The sequence below is a fragment of the Myxocyprinus asiaticus genome, chromosome 45 (genome assembly GCF_019703515.2).
Source record: "Myxocyprinus asiaticus isolate MX2 ecotype Aquarium Trade chromosome 45, UBuf_Myxa_2, whole genome shotgun sequence".
NCBI classification, from domain to species: domain Eukaryota; kingdom Metazoa; phylum Chordata; class Actinopteri; order Cypriniformes; family Catostomidae; genus Myxocyprinus; species Myxocyprinus asiaticus.
In genome coordinates, this window is record NC_059388.1 from 11835033 (window position 1) to 11856012 (window position 20980).

At 37.2% G+C, this 20980-nt stretch overlaps 1 protein-coding gene across 5 annotated transcripts in view; it reads right to left on the bottom strand.

Moving 5' to 3' along the window:
• LOC127435417 (synaptotagmin-1-like) overlaps window positions 1–20980 on the bottom strand; it is a 309874-nt gene that overhangs the window by 48738 nt on the left and 240156 nt on the right. For all 5 annotated transcript variants that reach the window (XM_051688901.1, XM_051688900.1, XM_051688902.1 and 2 more), the window contains one exon: window positions 12914–13102. In XM_051688901.1, the coding sequence (XP_051544861.1) occupies window positions 12914–13076 (163 nt within the window). In that variant the 5' untranslated portion in view covers window positions 13077–13102. The remainder of the gene's footprint in view (window positions 1–12913; window positions 13103–20980) is intronic.

Sequence of the window (20980 nt, forward strand, 5' to 3'; positions counted from 1 at the left end):
CTTAATTAGGGTGAACAGCTTTTTTGAAATATCAACAGGTAAACTAGACTAGAAAACACCGTAATTCATACAATTAAGTCGAAAACACAGTGATGAACAGCAGCATTTAGCTTAATATTATACTATTTTTTAAATGATTGTAAAAAAACATAATACCCATAATTTGTATATCCCAACCAGAAATAATGTGTAAATTCTCCACAGAGACTCAAATTAATCGGTGAATCATTTTTCATTGAAATTAACTGTCTGAAGGAAACGATTCAGCACTCACCTGCCAGAAACCCATAGAAGTAGAAGAATAGATTCACCTAAATGAATCGGACATCCCAGTGTTTCATATGAGCGAGACAGAAGACATTTTTGGCAAACACATCTGATTATTGATTCAGTTTGTGCTGCTGTAAAGATGTTTATAAAATTTTATGTAACAAAAATAGTAACATCGCTTGTCTCAAAAAAGTAGCTCGTTATTGAAAAAGCTACACTAGGTAACACTTTATTTTAAGGGTCCACAATAATTCACTAAGCATGAATAATACAGTAATTAATAATTAACTGAATGCAATTTAGGCGTATTTTAGTCACAATTAACACCTTATTAAATGTCTTATTTTTGTGTTGAATGTAACCAATGCTTTATTTCAGAGATACATTATACAGTAAATCAAGTTTACTAAACAATATTAAGCCATTAATTAAGGTGAATTAGTATTGGCTTTACAAAGCTGTTCCTTTTAATTAGTAGTGCTGTCAGTCGATAAAAATAATTTTTCATAGTTAATCGTTATTAATTGCTGATTTTGAAAGTTCTGAAATTTGACTCTATATACAGTAAAATGCATTTATTTCTTTTTTAGGTAAAAAAGCAAAACAATATGCAACAATATAATGTTTAATTGACATTTTCCAAACAAAGTCTTCTACAGTATAAAGATAGAAATGCACTAAAATAGCACCAATGCAAGTAACATTAAACATTTCACAAAGTCTAAGTGGGAGGTTGACTAATTGAAATAACTAGTCCCCCATAGGCTGCATATTCACTACAATGGGCACTACATCTCTTAAACTGTCATCCTCCACAATATTAATCACCCGGCACGGAGTCAATGTCAGCGTCAACCGCGGCTCTCCACATGAAAAGGGCTGCTGACAACGTCTCATTCTATGTTTTCGTGATAGATAAGATTTGACGTGCATCTGTGGTAATTCAATTCCGCCTTACAGAGGCTGCAAAGTACTTGCTCTCTGTCACAAGTCCCATCTGGGCTTATTTTGTACATACACATAGCGTTAAGAGGTCTCTTCCCATCGCTGTTGTATGCTTGTGGTGTGTCCTTCAGTGTAATGACTCTGGGCAGAAACATCGAAAAGGTTCCGCCCTTCTAACCAGTGTTTATGCTGGTTTATGCTTTATTAACGGTAAACGTGTTAATCACGATTAAGAAATACCTTTTGAACTTTTTTAATTAATTACATGCGTTAACGTGTTAATTTGAACTGCTCTTCTAATTAGGGATGGGCATTTCAAATAATGTGGTAGTCGAGTACTGCAACTAATAAAAAAACGAGTAATCGATTGCTTGAAATCTAGAATTTAAGTTAACCTTCAACTTTGAACCTGTTTTTCTTATGAAAAAATTAACACTAAGCAAAAACAACTAGATTCTGGATTCAAAAAACAAACAAAAAATCATTTGTATTCACACATAGAAACATACTTTTTAAGTCTTCTGAAGTGATACAATCACTTTAAATAATGGCATGAATTGTCTTTTTGGAGAACTAATGGCAAATTTTAGGTGAGAGAAGCAGTTTCATTGTTGCCCATGTCAGGCAAAGGCACAAAGGAAAATCAAATTGCAATATTCGAGTAGTGTTTTACTAGTCAAATATTTAAAGCTGAACGAGTACTCGATTAATCAATTAATTGTGCACATCCCTATTACTAATAAATTACTCAAATCTTTGATTAAAGACAACTTGATACCCTGTTCTAAAGTGAAAATTTTACATATTCAAGGTTTGTGCATTATTGTGGACACTTAAAATAAAGTGTTTCCGCTACACTATTTTGAAAACAGCTGAACTACTGTCACACAACTTAAACATTTTGTCAAGTTAGTAGCATCTCGATCCTATTAGTTAGTTTCGAAACTGGATGTCTCTCCCAAACAAATCAACAAACTGATATTTGGATTGAAAAAGAAAGCAGACTGTGATAACAGTTTGAGTGATATTGCAAGCAGATTAATATCCACCATCTCATATCCTCAGCAGCATTCAGATCAGATCATATCTTTTGTTATTACAGCCGGTGACGCTGTTCGGTCTGTGATGTACGAAGCATTCAGATGGTGAGTGACACCACTGATGAGACTTTGACAAAAGGCAGATAATAATGATAATGGGGCTCAAAATATCAAAGAAGACAGCTTTGAGGAACAACACAACAAACCCACACCCTTATTTTCAGTCCCATTTGTCCTTCTTTCCCATCTGCTGACTGCTAATTGGATGTTGGTTATCCCATTTGTCAGGATAATGGGTTTAGTGAGAGAAATTTGCCTTTTTTCATCTTTTCTCATAATGTTTGTTTACTACTGTAATGCAGTTTTAACCTGTTTTAAAATAGATTATTTCTCTTCCAACGCTGGAGCTAGAAGTCTTTATAATGGGAAGTAGGCAGAAGGAGAGGGCTGGGATTTTATTTTTGTTTGTGTACATAATTGAATTTCAAAGGAGCTGAGTTGACAGGCCTGGTAACCTTCAGATCTCCTCCGGGATGGTTTTTGGGGCAGAAGGGAGAGGGGAAGTGAGGGAGATGGGATCAGGTCAAAGGTCAGCAGAATGGGAGGGCTAGCTGCTCCATCTGTCAGACTGTTGGCTGTGGTTGTGGTTGGCAACCTTCTCCAGTTTGCCTCCTGTTACAGACCACAACTGAGACTTTGTACACATTGGCAAACAACACAAACCCAGTGAACAACTCTGACACACACCATACTTCACAAACATGCATGGAGACCCAGCAACTTGTCTTGTCTTGGTGTTTTTGTAGCTTAACTACTAGAGCACACAACATCAAGGTTGTGGGTTCCCAGGGACCACACATACTGATAAACAGAGGCATCATGCCCATTCAGACTGAGGGGGCACATGCACCCTTAGATTTTTGAGTCAAGAGAATTTTGAATAGATTATCTGAAATTTCAAAAACGTATTTTTACCTTCAATAATTAAATTAAATGATTACTGCATGTAAAAAGGAATGTCTGTGGTAGGAATTTTTATTCACCTGTCTAAATTTTGTCAGTACAATCGAGTCACATGTTCCGCTATAGGTGGTGTCCCGTGGCTGCCTCGGAGATTGCGCTCACGGGAAAGGTTGAGCACAAGGGGAAATTGTGGTGTTATGGTAATAAAAACGAATTGATTGCATCAACTACAGTGCAGTTAACGTTTACCAACTATATTTGATCTCTGTAGAACAGTCAATACGTGCCTAATTCTATGTTTCGCTGCAGTTTTCAGATGAAATGAACTGTCAGGATCAGAGAATGAGGCTCAGGACCCAAGTGCAGAGTTTAAAAAACAAAGGATTTATTAATAACACAAAAAGGGCAAAAATGAACCAAAACTCCCACAAGGGGGAAAATCAAACATAAACTACCCCGTAGGGGAAAAAGGTAATCCAGGGCTGGGGCAGAAGGCAGCGGGGAACAGGACCGACCGGGCAGGGATAAACAGGACAGGAAACTAGACCGACTGACCGACAGACTGACTGGAATAAACAAACACACAGGACCGACTGGAAAACAAGACAAACTGGCACTGGACAGCACACACGAGGAGGCTAAAATAGGGAGATAAATCAAATGGGTTAACAGGGGACAGGTGAGGCAAATGAACTAATAATAAGCAAACAAGGAGGTGGGGTATGGCGTAAGACAGAGAGACATGTGGCAATGCAGAAACAAAGACACGTGCTCTCACAAGACAACAAAACACCCGAATGGCATGAGCGCACATCTCCAAGACAATAAGGCAATATACGCTCATGCCAACCGACAAACAAGATGAGAGGATGCGTAGCAACCCCAAACAAAGTGACACCACGAATTCTCACACTAAACAAAACCTGAGCATACATTGCGAGGCAAACGCCATGCGATGCACATAACAGGTGACAAAAACAAGACAGGACACCTGTGCGAGACTTCGGCCACACACAAAACCGAAACCTCAGACTGAAGTGACAGAACCTCAGCACAACGTGAAGATAGCTTGTGACTCGGGAAAGCACAACGTGTGTCCGCGGTCATGAGAGACAGACACAGAACATGGAGCATGAGTGTCCGTATCCCGACACAGAACGAAATGAAATCAGACAGGGAAATAAGGATCCAGACACCATGCTCCGGACATGAAACACAAGACAGCTCGTGACCGCAAGCATGCAACGCGAGGCGCTCCCGTGTTCGCGAGAGACAGACATAAACTTTTGATGTGAGTGCATGCCGCCAAGAAGACATAAGCGTGATGCACCCACGTTAATATCAGACAGAACATGGGGCATGAGTGTCCGGATCCTGACACAGACCGAAACCGAACTAGACAGGAAGTCAGGATCCAGACACCATGCTCTGGACATGAAACAAGACAGACCGAAGAGGGCACAGCAGGGAATTCAACCGAAACTGTGTGCTCATACAAAGACAGACAATGAAACACAAGACAGAACATGGGACGATGATGCCATGGTGCTGTCAGACAAAAACCCAAACTGACAGAGTGACAGGACCGTGACATTAACACTAGAGGCGCTACAACATCTGTGCATTTTATTCACTTTTACACAAATCATGACTACAACGACTGATTATGACTTTATAAACATGTATTTTTTGCTCTATTACTCACACACTGCTATGTTATGACATCAAAAGACCTTTACTATAACGCATCATTTGAAAACCGATACATTTTAATGCTTGTAATACAAAACCACCTACATTTACACACTTATGTGATTATCTTCCACGGTAGCTCACTCTGATAGAGTGTTGGACTTTGGACTCGGAAGACCACAGTTCAAGACCAGTCAAGCACGCAAACTGACACATGAGACGAAAGTGTCATAGAAGCGACACGAGATGACGTGGTTGCTTCAAAATAATTTCTTTTCAAGTCATCTTTCATTTTACAACACTATCGGTTAGGTTTAAGTTAAAGTTTTAGGTTAGGGAGGTAAGTTTTACTTGTTAAAACCTGACTATTATTCACCTTGTCTGATTATGACACCATTTAATTCACTTTTGGTGCCCCCTGCTGGACATTTCACTCGGAAACGGCAGCTAAATGTGTAATGAAGCACATAATTTCATTTTGCAAAAATGTTGCCACAGTCATGTAATGAAACCAGGCTGTTCATTTCCTTTGGTGCTCCAATGCATGTGACAGGTTTAGCGGAGTATGTACACTCTCTTTTCTTCATGTTTAAAGAAAGCAGTGGCTTATTGTCTTCTTTCAGTGTGAATCCTTGCCATTCCAGTCATTATAAATTAACGAAAGGCGGTTTCACATGGTTCCTCGGTAGCCGCAGTTTCTGTATTTTCAATCGGAGAAAGGTGGCTGCCTAAACGGATGAACGTGGCTTTTTTTCAAGCTCGTTCAGCTGCTTTTTCTAGCATGACTACTTATGCCACACACTGCACAAGATAAAAATATTGGTAACACTTTACAATAAGGTTCCATTTGTTAACATTAGTTAATGCATCAGGTATCATAAATAAATAATTAACAATACATTTTTTACATCATTTATTAATCTTTGTTAATTTTAAATAACAGTTAATAAAATAGAATTGTTCATTGTTAGTTAATGTTTGTTAATAGTGCATTAACTAATGTTAACAAATACAACTTTGGATTTTAAAAATGTATTACTATAAGTTGAACTTAACATTAACTAAGATTACTAAATGGTTAATAAGTATTGTTACATAGTTACTGTTAACTAATGTTAACAAATGAAACCTCGAGTATTGATGCTGACTACCACCCCTGGAGTCGTGATATTCAAATCCAGGGCATGCAGAGTGACGCCAGCCAGGTCTACTAAGCAACCAAATTGGCCCGGTTGCTAGGGAGGGTAGAGTCACATGGGGTAACCTCCTCGTGGTTGTGATTAGGGGTTCTCACTCTCAGTGGGGCACGTGGTAAGTTGTGCGTGGTTTGCAGAGAGTAGCATGAGCCTCCACATGCTGGGAGTCTCTGCGGTGTCATGCACAATGAGCAATGTGATAAGATCTGCAGATTGACTGTCTCAGAATTGGAGGCAACTGAGACTTGTTCTCTGTCACCTGGATTAAGGTGAGTAGCCGCGCCACCACGAGAATTTACTAAGTAGTGGGAATTGGGCATTCTAGATTGGGAGAAAAAGGGAATAAAATTTAAAAAACAAACAAAAAACAAAAACAACAAATGGAACCTTATTGTAAAGTGTTACCAAAATATTTGATCTTTTTGTGGCAGCTGCATGTCATTGACCATCTCATAGAGATAACTTTAATCAGCCGGCATGTAGCTTTTATTTTTTCAGTTCCCTTAAGCACAGTCTGAACAGATCAATCGCTCACTGTTCCCTAGTGAATTTTGTGGCAATGACTGTATATGGAATAGTGAACAAGTAAGCGATTTCACATTTAGGCTGAGCTCTGTTCGTGGTTAAACCACTGATCTATAATATAGAACTGGGTTACTGATGATGTCATAACATTGAAGCTATACCCATACATTCCAGTGTGCCTATAGAATTAATAGAAAATCTTCTCATTCCAGTGAGTAAACCTTAGCCATTCAAACACCGATTTTATATGTGAAATCTGCCAGTACATCCCTACAATGCAAAAATCCTACACTTTGAATTTTTTATTTAGTTAAAAGTCTGACATTTGTATTCCCGTATTGTATATATCTATATCAAACAGTATACCTCCAACTAACTTCAGTGGCGACCAAATCAGCTGAATGTAAACAAGTTCACAGACACTAAAGTCAGATACAAATAGACATTTTTCAGACATATTTCTTGCGAACATCAAAGTATTCATTCTGAAATGCAAGTACATTTAGATTTCTTGGAATAATGGGGAATTATAAATTTAACTACATTAATTTGGAGTTACTGTGCACAGCACAAGTTGTCAGTGAAGTTTACCTTTTAACAACTATAAAATTAGAATGATTCTGGTGTTTGATAGAACATCTCATAAATTTGCTCAGATCAAGGGGCATTGTTTTAGGGACCACAATACACAGTGTGCACGAGTGCCTTTAAGAGGCTGGACGATGTGTGTTTACTATTCATATTAATTGTGGCAGAACTGAATTAGGTCTCAAACCTTCTCTTGCAGAGAGGTTAATTATCATGAAAAACAGACGCCTTGAGCTTGAGCAGTGGAGCGCTGGGAGAATCACCAAAGCTGTTGCGCTGCAGTCGCTTTCATTTGTCGCTCAGAGTCAACCGAGCTGTGCAACTACAGCGGTACAAAGACCTTTCCAGGCCAAAATGGCCATGTTCAAACAGCTGGGCAGAGTTATAGTTAAATATTCCAGACTCAACTGACAGCATTTGTGGTATAATATTGATTACCACAAAAAAAAAAAAAAAAAAAAAAAAAAAAATTCGACTCATCCCTCCTTTTCTTTAAAATAAGCAAAAATCTGGATTACAGTGAGACACTTACAATGGAGGTGAATGAGGCCAATCGGTAAACTTTAAAATACTAACAGTTTCAAAAGTATAGCCACAAGACATGATTTTAGTGTGATAAAATTGCTTAATAACTTCTTCTGTTCAAAGTTACAGCCAATTTTACAACTTCATTGCCATGATGATGTAATTATTTAAAATTACTGTAAAAATTATGATTTAAACAACTTTGCAGCTCAAATAATACATGAGTTTTAACAGAATAATTAAAGTGCTTTTATAAAATTATAAGCTTAACATTTCTGCCTTTACACCCTGCAAAAATTGTCCCCATTCACTTCCACTGTAAATGACTCACTGTAACCTCCATTTTTGCTTTTTTTAAAGAAAAGGAGAGACAAGTCGAAATGATTTCTTGTGATAATCAACACTGTGCCACAAATACTGTTGATTAAGCTTAACTTGCATTGAACCCAGAATATTCCCTGAAGTTGACTGTTAGTTTTAGTTTAGTTTCAGTATAGTTTTTATTTTAGTTTAGTATTTACGGCTACCAGAGTTAATGCATTAACTCATATCATTTAAATGTTTAATGACATTAAATTTCTCAGGGCTGTCTGGAGCTATCGCTATCTGGTAGCATTTGTCATGTTTAATGAAAGTGCGTTGTAAATTATTCAAATATCATGTCATTTTTTATTTTATTTTATTTTATTTTATTTAGTTTTGGAGTCATGAAAGAATATTTATTGCTAAGTTTTTCCAGTATTGCAAGTATTCATTTTGATTTAAGTTAGCAAAAACATGTTTCCTTTAGTTTCTGTTAGTGATAACAACACTACAGCTGGGCTTGTCAACCAGCCTCAAAACTTGAGGGGAAACATTTCCAAAGAGGAACCATGACAAAATGAGTGTGGCGTACTGTGAGCTACCTGTCAGAGTGATTCTGCATGGAGGACCATTTGTGAAGGGTGGCGTGGAAGCGATGTGACCGTGAGGGTTGAGGAAATGTTGGTAATCACAGGTTATGCAAAAGCCCTTCTGAATATGTGTCACCATCTGAGAGCGTGAGCGTGAGCTAAATTGCTACAAAAACAAATTGCCCATTCATTTACATTAACCCTTGTCTACAGTACCAGGGAGTAATTGTTGAAGGATGACTGTGGCATGAATATATCTCTCTCAAGATACATTAGACCTGCCTGGGTGACTTTTTTTTATCCAACATATCCATCTAATTAAACATTTATAATTTATCAAGCTTATTATTGAGCTTAGCAACATGCTCACATCAGAATCAGTTGGAATAAACTGTTAGAGGAAGTCGAGTTTCTTGTGCACTTTTAAATCTGTCACTTATGTGCAATTGTCACGAAAACAAATTAGCTGTTCATTTACATTTACCCTTGGTCTACAGTTCAAGGAAGTAATTGCTGACATATGATTGTGGCATGAAAATAGCTGTCTAAATGTATATACCACCTCCCTGAGTGACTTTTTTTTTATCCAACATGACAGATTAAAGTGCAGTGCTGATTATAAATAGCCTATTTTCTATTCAGAAGTGAAAAAAATTTCAATGTAATTAATATTGACTTTTCAGCATAATATTTGTATGATTTGCCTATTATCATGCTTATTAGAGTATTGAGACATTAGCTTAGCAACATGCTAACATCAGAATCAACTGAAATACACTGAGAATTGCTGCCTTTGAAAAGCACATCAAATCTGTCACTTCTGCAAAGTTGCTATGAAAACAAATTTAATATTGTGCTAATTAGAGTATTGACAATTTAGCTTAGCAATATGCTAACGTCAGATTCAATTACAGTAGAATAAACTGAGTGTTGCTGCCTTTGAAAATCATTTCAAAACCATCACTTATGCAAAATTGCTACAAAAACAAATTACCCATTTGTGTACATTTACCCTCAGTCTACAGTTCCAGGGAGTAATTCTTGATGTATGACAGCGGCATGGAAATAGATCTCATACCCAATTCATCTTAATGTTTTGTCTACATAGCACATTGACAGAAAGGCAGAAGGGATGGAGCTCAGTAAATCTTTATCAACACTACCCCGCATCTGTCTGTGCTTCTCTGATTTTGCCATGCTAGATGGCAGATCGTGACAGGTCCATGCGTCTTACTTCTACCGGCAGCACCTGCATATATTCAACGCACTGGAATATATAGGCACAAACCAGCTAAAGTATTCTGCATCTGAGCTCGTCTATTCATCACTAATGGTCTGTCAAAAATTCTGGACATCCAGAATCTCATCAGTGAAATCACTGATGAAAACATTCGTTGACAAATGTTTTTTTATTTTTTTTATTTCATCAACGATAACAAATACCAGACTAAAAAGACGCATTATGACGATAATTTTACGATTTTCTTAAAACATACTGTTGACGAAAATATGACGAGAATAAATAATACTGCAAGATATTAACAGAAAAAGAAACATCTAGAGAAACATTTGTTTATAGAAGATATTAGAAATGACCATCTATTTTTTGGAGTTGAACACGCTGAACACCAGCAAAATGAACCGCTTTAAAACAGGTTAATTACCTCACTCAAACGCATATTTTTTATACATGAGATTAATCACTGTATCCACAACATACTATACAGTATGTAATATTACAACTTACATCTGCACAGACACTAAAGCGAATGTACAGGTGAACTTAAACTATCTTTTATATGTTTGATACATGTTTAAATTAAGAATATGTAAAACATTTTTCTAAATGTTTCAATATATGATTAAAGTTTGGTCTGTTACAGTTTGAAACTGTACATTTTTATCGACTAATTTAAAAGGACATTTTCGTCAAAATACTCAAACTTAAAAACATGAAAAATATAACACTGGCCCGAGTCAATATAGCACCCTTCTACCCCAGACATTCATCAGCCCAGGCACCAGTTGGCACGGAGATGTGCGCGTGATGGGGGGAGGCGGCTAAAACAGTAATTTAAGCCACTGTAATGGAGTGTCTTTTTTTGGCTAGCTCTCAGAAGAGGGCATATCTGTCTGAGTCAAATGCGGCAACCCTTTATTTTACAGTTGTCTGCAGGAAGGCAAAGTGATAATTAATGTGGTGAGTGTGTCTCCGAGTGTGAAAGAAGGGTGGAAGTGTGCATGTGGGTGCGAGAAAGCGAGAGTTACGTGTGTGCAAGTGTGAGAAAGAGACAGAGATAAGGCTGATGTGAGAAACTGAGAATAAGAGAGAAATATTCTGGCAGAAATGACCAGACACCTATGGTAAGGTACAGTAGGTGTAGGATAGAACTGTGATCTTTCTCAGGTCTGGGGAATTGTGTGATGTCAGGCTTGGTGTCCTTTATGTAACTCTGAATGCTAGAGTTTAATCCAGCAGTCCAAATAGACAATCATTCAATATTCTGCCTTGTTCAACTTCAGTTCAATTTCAAAACATAGTGAGATGTCTACCTAGGTAAAATTGTTAGGTATCATAAGTGCACTCCAAACAAACAAAGCTGTTCAGTAGGCAGCAGAATTATGCTGAATTATACCTTGTTTTTGGCCAAATATTGCAAGCAGGTGTCCTTTCTAATCCCAGAATTGTGACAAGCTCTTTGGAAATTTTCATTCAAGATGGCAGAACAATGTTGATTATAAATATATTTTGTTCAATATAATCAGAAATGGACTATTTCGTTCACTATTTTTGTGCTTTTTAGGGTATTAAGACGTTAGCTTAGCAACATGCTAACATCAGACACATTAGAGCGAAACCACTGCCTACACAGTCAAACTACTTACTTTATATATTTGTATATCTCAAATATATATAATATATATTTGCTTAATACTTTAAACATACTGATTCTACACTTATAATTAACAACTTTACAATAGTGTTATATTTTTCCATCATTTTAAATTTGTTTAGGTCATTCACAATGCTTCATGGGATTGTAGTTATTTCCCTCAAGAAAGACGGTAAGTACACAGTCTTATATCTTTGTCTTTTTGTCCGATTTTCAAATACTTTTTTCCTTCCCATCAAAGTTTATAATGTTGTGATTCACTTTGGAGCCGGTTGGTTTGGTTCATGGATTAAAGCTCTTTTATAAATTACTTTATGAAATCCCTATGAAAAAAAATGAATGGGAAAAAGACTTTCAGAACCAAGACGGCTGAAAAAATGGAGGGGCACTGTTGCACTCTATTGGAGTGAACTGTGTGTGTAAAATTTGCTTGTACATGTCTCTTGAATGACTGCCTATGGAAAGGATTTCAAGTCAGTGCCTTACGAGGTTTCATTTTAGTAATAATGGAGTAAATGTAGGCAGTAAATAACAGTGAGGAAGCTCATTTTGCTTGGGAACAGACTTTTTGAGTAAAACAGATGTAACTAAACACTGCTTTAGAGCTTGTACATTGTTGAAACATACAGCATAACCTTCACAAGCGAAAACCTCTTAGTGCATAAAATTCTAAAACAAACATCTCTTCATCCTACAGAATGGAAAGTAAATCTTCTATCACTATATCTGTAGTGTGGTAAAGTACCATGCATCAACTGGGTGGCCTAAAGTGCAATCTGATACAATCTTTTCATACCAGCCACTTCCTGTCACTAGATTCTCTTCCACAAAAGCCAATACATTTATGTTATGTTTAGTCATCATCTATGTGCTGGGGTGAAAAGTGGAGCACTATTGAACTACAGAAATGTACATATGAGCAGTTACAGATGTTTCAACTTGCATGTTTACATGAAAACAACAATATGTGTACAGTTAATAGGTTGATGGTTAGATACAATGCCTTAATTTATTCACTGAGAATGGAGGCAGAGGGCATTGGGACAAACGAAGGCATGCAAATCACAAAACTCGTTTCTTTGCTTATTTACAATTAGAATGAAAAGAAACATGTTCAGTTGCTGCCTGTTTTTGAAGCTCATTATTATTTAGCACTGACAGTGGGAGTTAAAATATGCAAACAAAAAAATCAGAAATGGATCTGATAGAGTTTGGTATTCACTACCAATTTTGGTGCTCAATCAATGCCATCCCCAAAAGTTCACCCAAAAAATGACATTTTCGTCATAATTTACTCAGACTTCTGTTGTAACTATCCCTTTAATGTAAAAATAATGCAAACAGGTAAAATATAATCAAAATCTTCTATGCAGTTCACTCACGTGGGATTTTGTGCAGTTCATTCATGAACTTGTCTTTGACTTTGGAGAACATCTCATCTTTGGTCTCGCGGGGACCCGGACCTACCGCCTCTGTGTTGTTGCTCGGTACCTCAGGCGCCGCGCTGGGCGCAGGGTTCCCCACCAGAGCCTCCCTTCGACTCATCGCTGGATGTGGCAGCCAGGCAAAAGCTAAAAGAGAAAAGAAGATAACTTACTGTTAGTCATCTGGATTATTAATTAGAAATACCAACTTTCAGTATCTTTGTCTGTCGGTTAATACTGCTTTGGTTTTCATTGCAAAATACTAATTATATTCATTATTCAAAATTGATTATTATCACAAAATAAACCCTGAAAGGGTCATCAGAACCTGGTCTTATATTACTATGAAGGGGTTTATGTTGCAGTAGTAACTCGCTGACTGTACGCTATCCCATATGCTTGTCAATTAAATAAATGGTGTAGATTGACATGAAATATTGATCTGAGTTTAGATTATTTTATGTAAAAAGAGAATAAGTGATTCGAGAGACATGAAATTAACAAAGCCAATGTAGGAAATCATTTTTATTTTTTTATTTTTTACTGAGACAATTGTCGATTATACAGTTTTAACTCTCTTTTTGCAAACATATTTAACCACATAATCCCACAACTGTCCAATCAGAAACAAGTATTCCAGAGAGCTGTATAATAGAGTGCATTAGTGCCTGTCCACTTCCAGCCATCTTGGTTCCGTGAGTTGTTTTCTCATTCATTTTTACTATAGGGATTTCATAAAATCTTTCAGAAACAAATTCTAAGCCATGAACCAAACCGACCACATCCAAGAAGAATTACAGCATTACAAACTTTGATTTGAAGCAAAAAAAACAATAAAAGCATTTAAAAAGTGGACAAAAAGACAAAAGGTACAAGACTGTTTACTTAACGTCTTTAAGAGGGGAATGAACAACAATTCAATGAGGCATAGCAAATGATGTAATCAAAAACAATGTGAAAAATTAAAAGTATTGATTTAATGCTGTTGATCATAAGTCAAGAAACTATATATTTTTTATGTTTATTGCTTAATATTGATATCTAAAAATAGTTTGAAAGTATAGGGAGAACAACTTTATTGCTTTATTCACAGTGGGCCATGGGAGTAATGGTTGCTGCAGAGCTCTTTTGGCACGCTTTGTTTGTGCAATTCTCTGATTAGTGGATCTTTCTCTGCAGGATCATGGATAGTGTAGTTACTCAGCACAATTCCACTATTAAACACAGTTTTTTTTTATTAAGTGGAAATAACACATACTGATGGCTTTAACAGAAGACTATACCATTGATAAACAACCTAAAAATCCATGAACGGATTGGGGAGACTGTTTGCACTCTGTGAGACATGGTAAATTAATGTTAGACAGTTGAAGATGGTTGATAAAGATAGAAGGTGCATAACAGGTCAGCATGTGAGGGATATGGTGAGAATGAGGAAGACAAGAATACTAGTGTGTGAGTGTCTAATTTAGTGTGCAAGGGAGGTGGAGAATGAGGTGTGAATTTACAAGAGGTGCTTCACTGCCGTATGTTCAGAACAAGCAAACTGTGAGGTGTGTTTAGCTGTTAAACATACTCCTATCCATCCAACCATCCCTCCTTATCTCTCGCTTGCATTTACTCAGTCCTCTGTTCATTTACTCACTCGCTTGCTTATACACTCAGTCTCTCAATCACACCAGCGCATGTGAAGTAAGTATTGTATCTTTACCCAGGGTTATATAAGGATGGCCCAGGGTCATTGTGAGAGAAGTGCAGCATTTATGCTGCTAATTCCAACCTGGCCTCATAGAGTCACGTTGCTATAGCATCATTTTTGCTAAATTATTTTTGGATGGTTCAGTGTATGTATCAGATTGATAGAAACACTAGAACTGTACACATCTTTGCCCGGAACTACTGCCTGAATGGGCAAGCAGAAAAAGACCCTTATTGTTAAACAACCATGGCCCCAGAAGGTCTGCTGAAGTTTGTAGTATGTGCTAATGAACATCGAGCATACTGTGAGCTGTGTTTTCCTCTAGCCACGGGACAAGCGAGATCCACCCACTCCTGCACAGCTGGCGTTGCTGCCATTGTACCTGCTCTATAATTACTGCCATTGTCAATCACAAAGATGGAATAATAATAGATTGAGTGAGCGCTGCAGGTATGAAACCTTAAAGTTTAGAGGAGTCAGAACGAACTTGCAGCAATTTTAATTAGGCTTTGTATTGGGTGGGATGATTCTCCTCCTTTCTCTTCAGGTGACTGCTGGAAAGACTATGGAGACCGTTGGAGCTGTTACTCTGGGCATGTGGTCATCGCTGTGCACATGTCATTATGGTGACAGCAGGATTGATAGGCTATAGGTAGTATGAAGTATGTGGTGGATTTTCTTTCTGTGTGAGAGAGTGTTCAAGGGCAAACTAGAGACATAGTAGTGTTTAGTCTGGCAAATGAAATGTAAATTTGATCTCTAACAGTGTCATATAATCAGACTCCATTACTTATCGAAGATACTTGTTTTTGTTTTGTTTTTTTCTGCGGAAAATACATTTAGGGCTGTGTATAGATCAATTTTCTATACAAACCATATTTATATAATAAGCACCAATAAGCACCAAAAAGTACAAAGGAATTAGGCAAAATCTGGCAAAAAACAAACAAATAAACAGCTAATTAAAAAACAGCTAGACGAAGCGTAAAGGAATTGAACAGAACAAAAGGGTCTCGAGGCACATTTTAAAAGCTGGAACTAATTTCAACGTGACGTGGCATCTTACAACACTAATTATACAAGCCACAACATATTTTACAATATAAGACATATATTACAGTTAAAACCAACAGATATAAATAGATATAAATATATATTAATATAATACCAACAGATAAAAATAATAACAACGCAGGTGTGTGTACGCCCCCTTAAAGGAATAGTTCACCCAAAATGTTTTATTCTGTCATTATTTACTTATCCTAATGTCACTCCAAACCCATACAACTTTATTTATTTCTTTACACAAAATGACATTAACCAAAAGGAAATGTTTTGGGTGGACTATTCTTTTAAAGTCAACATGAAATGTCATTTGCAAACCCATTTACTTCCGCAATGCGATGTATTTTCTAATAGGATATTCAATTAAAAAAATTAGTTATACAATTGTCATTCTTTTGTGAACAATTGTTTTTATTGAGTGGTCAGTTCAATACAAAAATATATAATTATTAAAGTGTAACCACCCCCACCCACCAGGTAGACTTATACTGTGATGAGGAATTGCAGGACATTGCAATGGTAAAAGAGAAAAGAAAAACTTCTAGATCAACAGATCAGTAGAAAATATACATAAATACAAAATGACTTTCACATCAAAAGGAAGAAAGAAAAGATTTAACAATATCAAAAGTAGAACTCCAAGTCTTTGTCTTTGCTCCATGAATGCGAGCTGTTGATAGCTCCAAAGAAATTATATCCAACAAAGATAAGGCCTGCACATCCTATGTGGAGGGATCCAACGACTGACTAACATTTTCTTTGCAGCAGTGAAAGCAGCTAAAAGTATGTTACTTAAGTGTAGGGCATTCCCAGAAAAGATTTAAATAGGTACCAAGTGCTCTCTGCAGACATAAGTTACAATTCGGGAAAGGTGACAAATGCATATAGAAACGTTTTAAAGGGGACAGGTAGAGTCTATGCAGTAGTTTCCAATGGATCATCTGATGGTTTGGGTTTTTTGAAGATGATGTGATTGTCTCCCAAATTTGATCAGTAAATAAAGATTGTATGTCACCGCTGATATCCTTAGACCAAATAGATGTTATGGAAAGTGGTTTGTATGAGTTTTTGAGGAGAAAAGAGTAAATAGCTGGGGCAGAAATAACCAATTTATCAGTTGGAAGAACTACCTTTCGCAAGGGGTGTACGGGTAATTGTGCATCCCAGGGAACTCCATATGCGCGAAGCGCAGACCTAATAACGAAGATACATAAAAAAGGAAGTTCCTGGTAAATTAAAAAGAGTCTTAATATCTTGAAATGATTTTAAGCCTTTGTCATCATAAATGACACCGAGACAATTTACTTTACATTTAACCCATTGTGCACAATGAAATGGGTTCTTTCCAGATAAAAATTTATTATTATGGAACAAAGGTGAATGACGATGCCAAATCAAATTTGGCTCTATCTTCCTGGTCAATGTTCTCCAAGTAGAAATAAAATGTGTTATAATAGGGCCAAAATGAAGTTTACATTGTCTAAGTGAGACACCAGCAAAAACCAAATGCTTTATATTGTGAGGAGAAACAAGCGATTCTTCAATAGCCCACCATGAAGTCAACACATTTGGTTTAAACCAGGATGACAGTGCACGAAGAGTAAAGGAGTCAGCGTATAACTTAAAATTTGGGAAGGACCAACCCCCATCTGTTCTGCTGCGCAGTAAAGTAGATAACTTAATTCGGGGACGTTTACCTTTCCAGATATAATGAGAAATTACTGAATTGAGTTTTTTCCAATAGCCAGCTGGTGGGGGTAAAGGAATCATAGAGGAATAGAAATTAACACGAGGAAGGATGTTCATTTTAACCACAGATATTCTTGCATAGAAAGAAGTAGGAAGGTGCGACCAATTTGCGAGATCTGAGGTGACTTTGGCCAAGTTGTAGTTAAAATTTTTTGAAGCAATATCTTGCAGAGAGGGATAAATATCTATCCCTAAGTATTTGAAGGAATGCACCACCGGAATATAACCAGAAAACGTCACAGATCCAACACAGAAATTGAGAGGGAGCAGATATGACTTTGTCCAATTAATCCTATACCCAGACAGATTACTACACTGATTGAATAAATGTAAAACATGGGGGACTGATTGAACAGGATTGTCTAAAAAAGCAATATGTCATCTGCAAATAAAGATATATGATGTGAGGTGTTCCTAACCGATATAAGTTCTGACTGATGTACAGCTTGAGCAAGAGGGTCTAAAGATAGAGCAGTAAAGGTGAAAGAGGACAACCCCGACGAGTGACTCTTCTAATCGGAAAAGACTGTGAACATACCTGGCCAGTAAGAATGGTAGCTGAGGGGTTAGCATACAAGATTTTAATGTTCATATTTTGCAGAAAGGATCCTTGATCAATTGAATATTGCATCATATCTAGCATAAGTGGACCCAGTTTGGCCCAGAAGGACAAATAGAACTCAACTGGTATGCCATCTAGGCCTGGGGATTTCCCTTTACTCATACCTCTGACCGATGATTCTAATTCGACGAGCGATATAGGTCTAGCTAGGAGCTCAGAATCTGATTCTGACAGATGTGGGAGGTTAAGAGTAGATAAAAAGGAAGTAAAGGGGGTAGGTTCGCATTTAGAGTTGGAGCTGTATAGTTCACAATAGAAGGAAAGAAAAGTGTCGTTTATACTCTCCTGGTCAGTCAGAACCTCACCAGTTTGAGATTTCACTGCTGTAATATTAACAAATTTTTTGCTATTACGTAGTCTTAAAGCCAGTAAATGGCTAGGTCTACTACCATGAAAATAATAGTTTTGTCTGTATAAGAAATTCAGCTCAGTGTCTATATAATAAATTATGTTCTTTCCTAACAGTTTCAATTTCTGCTGCAGTACTATCAGAAAAAGAATGTTGGTTTGCCTGTTCTAGTGAGCAAAGTTTAGATTCCAGGTCAGATATTTTCTTACGATAAATTTTCTGGTGAAAAAAGCATATGAAATCGAAAAGTTCCTTATAAAGCCCTTTATCACCTCCCATAGTATTCGTGGGTCAACTACCGAGCATTTATTGATGTTAATGAATACACAGTTTAGTTTTGAATTGATGACAAAAAACCTCATCTTTAATAAATTAGTGTTAAAACACCACCTAGGGGCTTGCGGAGGATGCTGGGTAATTGAAAATTTCAAAAAATAACTACTATGGTCTGAAAGAGATGGGGGACAAATGTCGACTTCAAGTATCATTGAGGTCAAGGTAGAGGAAGCAAAAATGTAATCAATCCGTGAATATGACTTGTGTCTAGCTGAGAAAAATGTATACAATTTTTGGGAAGGGTTAAATCACTGCCATGTATCTAATAATGAAAAAGAAGTTATGCATTGTTTGAGTTGCTCAGTAGAAACATTCTGGGAATAAGAAAATTTGCCATTTTGCCATGGGACATTACAGCGTTCATATCTGCTCCCATTATTATCTCAAAGTCCGTTAGATCTGTGAGATAGGTAGATAGTTCAGAGAAAAAAGTTGGATCTGGACTACATGGTGCATAAATGGAAAGAAAAGCTAAGTTCTTATTCTCAACCACTGTTTTTATACAAGTTATTCTGCCAGCACTATCACCATTTTTGTCTAGTATGGAGATATTTAAATTTCTTCTAACAATTATTAATACACCTTTAGTTTTATCGTCAGTAGCGGTGAAAGAGGCCACCTCGTAAAATGTATTATTGCATCTATGAACATCATCTTTCCTCAAATGAGATTCCTGGATTAACGCAATGTCAACCTTTCTTCATCGCAATAATTCTAAAAAACTAGTACGTTTATGAGGGCCATTTAAACCATTTACATTACAACTTAGTATATTCAATTCAGTCATAGGAGTCAAACAAATAAATTATTTGAACAAATACCAATGCAAATGTATTATCTTAAGTCTACCTTTAACCCATCCCTCACTCATCGAACAACCCTGAAACATAAAGCAAACCCACCCCATAGTACTATTGCAGGCTGGGGTAAGAACAAACCCCAGGCTGCCACCCTCCCCTGTCATTGTCAGTGACAGCAACATGACAGCCTGAGAAACATTAGTACACCACCATTAGCCCTATTATAAGAGAATCAAATAGCTTTTTGAATTCACACAGTAAAGAAGTGGGGCAAAGATAAAACAGAAATTATGTTTCCTATAAAGAGGAAGCAAATATAGATAACTACATCATATAAGTACGAAACTGTAAATTAATGATACCTTGTCTCCTAGCTTACATGAAAAAAATAAATAAATAAACTGCCGGTAGACGACCATCATATGTAGTTCTAGATTAGCAAGTCAGGAGTCACTCAGTAATAATCTCTTCTGCCACGTCCATCCTTGGAGAATGAGGTCGGGATCGAGCTTAGGAATTGACGTGCTTCCTCCGGAGAGTACAGTAGTTTAGTCTCTCCGTGTTTCATGACAATCTTCAGCATAGCTGGATACAGAAGAAAGTTCTGCAGACCTGCCTCTTTCAATTCTTTCCTTATTATAGTGAAGGAGCTCCGCTTCTTTGCCGTCACGAGAGAGAAGTCAGGGAAAAATCTCAGCATTGCACCGTCATTTGTTTTTACAGTACCGTGGCATCTTGCTTCATTTAGAATCAGATTCCTGTCATTGTAGCGTAACAGTTTGAAAAGAAACACTTGCGGTTTGGACTGATCAGTTGAAACTCTGGTGTAAACTCGATGTGCATGTTCGTCTTCGATCTCTTTGCCTGCTAGTGCTGGAATCCATATCGGTAGCGACTGTTTCATGAAGCCAATTGGGTCATCTTTTTCGGCCCCTTCAGGTTAGCCGAGCAGCCGGAGATTACTGCGTCTGCTGCGGTCTTGTAGATCTGTCACTTGTTGCTTGAGGGCATCCAGATGCCTAGTATGTTCGTTGACCACTTTTTTCTGCTCTCTCTGTTCCCCGGTTAAAAAGTCAATTTTAGAGCACATATTCTGAATTGTGATCATGTGAGAGGTGAATTCGGTGCGCATTGCTGCTAATTCAGTTCTCAAAATGTCCTCAAATCGCTTTATAGTGGTCGCCATGCTGTCTTCCAGGTCTGCTCGGCCTGCAGCGGCTGCTGATTTAGTTTTCTTCTTTACTGGAGAAGATGATGGTGAGAGATAAGCAAGTTTCCGACTATGTGACATTTACAAACTGATGGCCAACGAAAAAACTACCCCAGATGTCAGAAAGAAAGTTAAAAACAGTAAAAGAAGGGCTACATACGCAGAGTTTGGCTAATGTGCGTCTAGACCCATGAA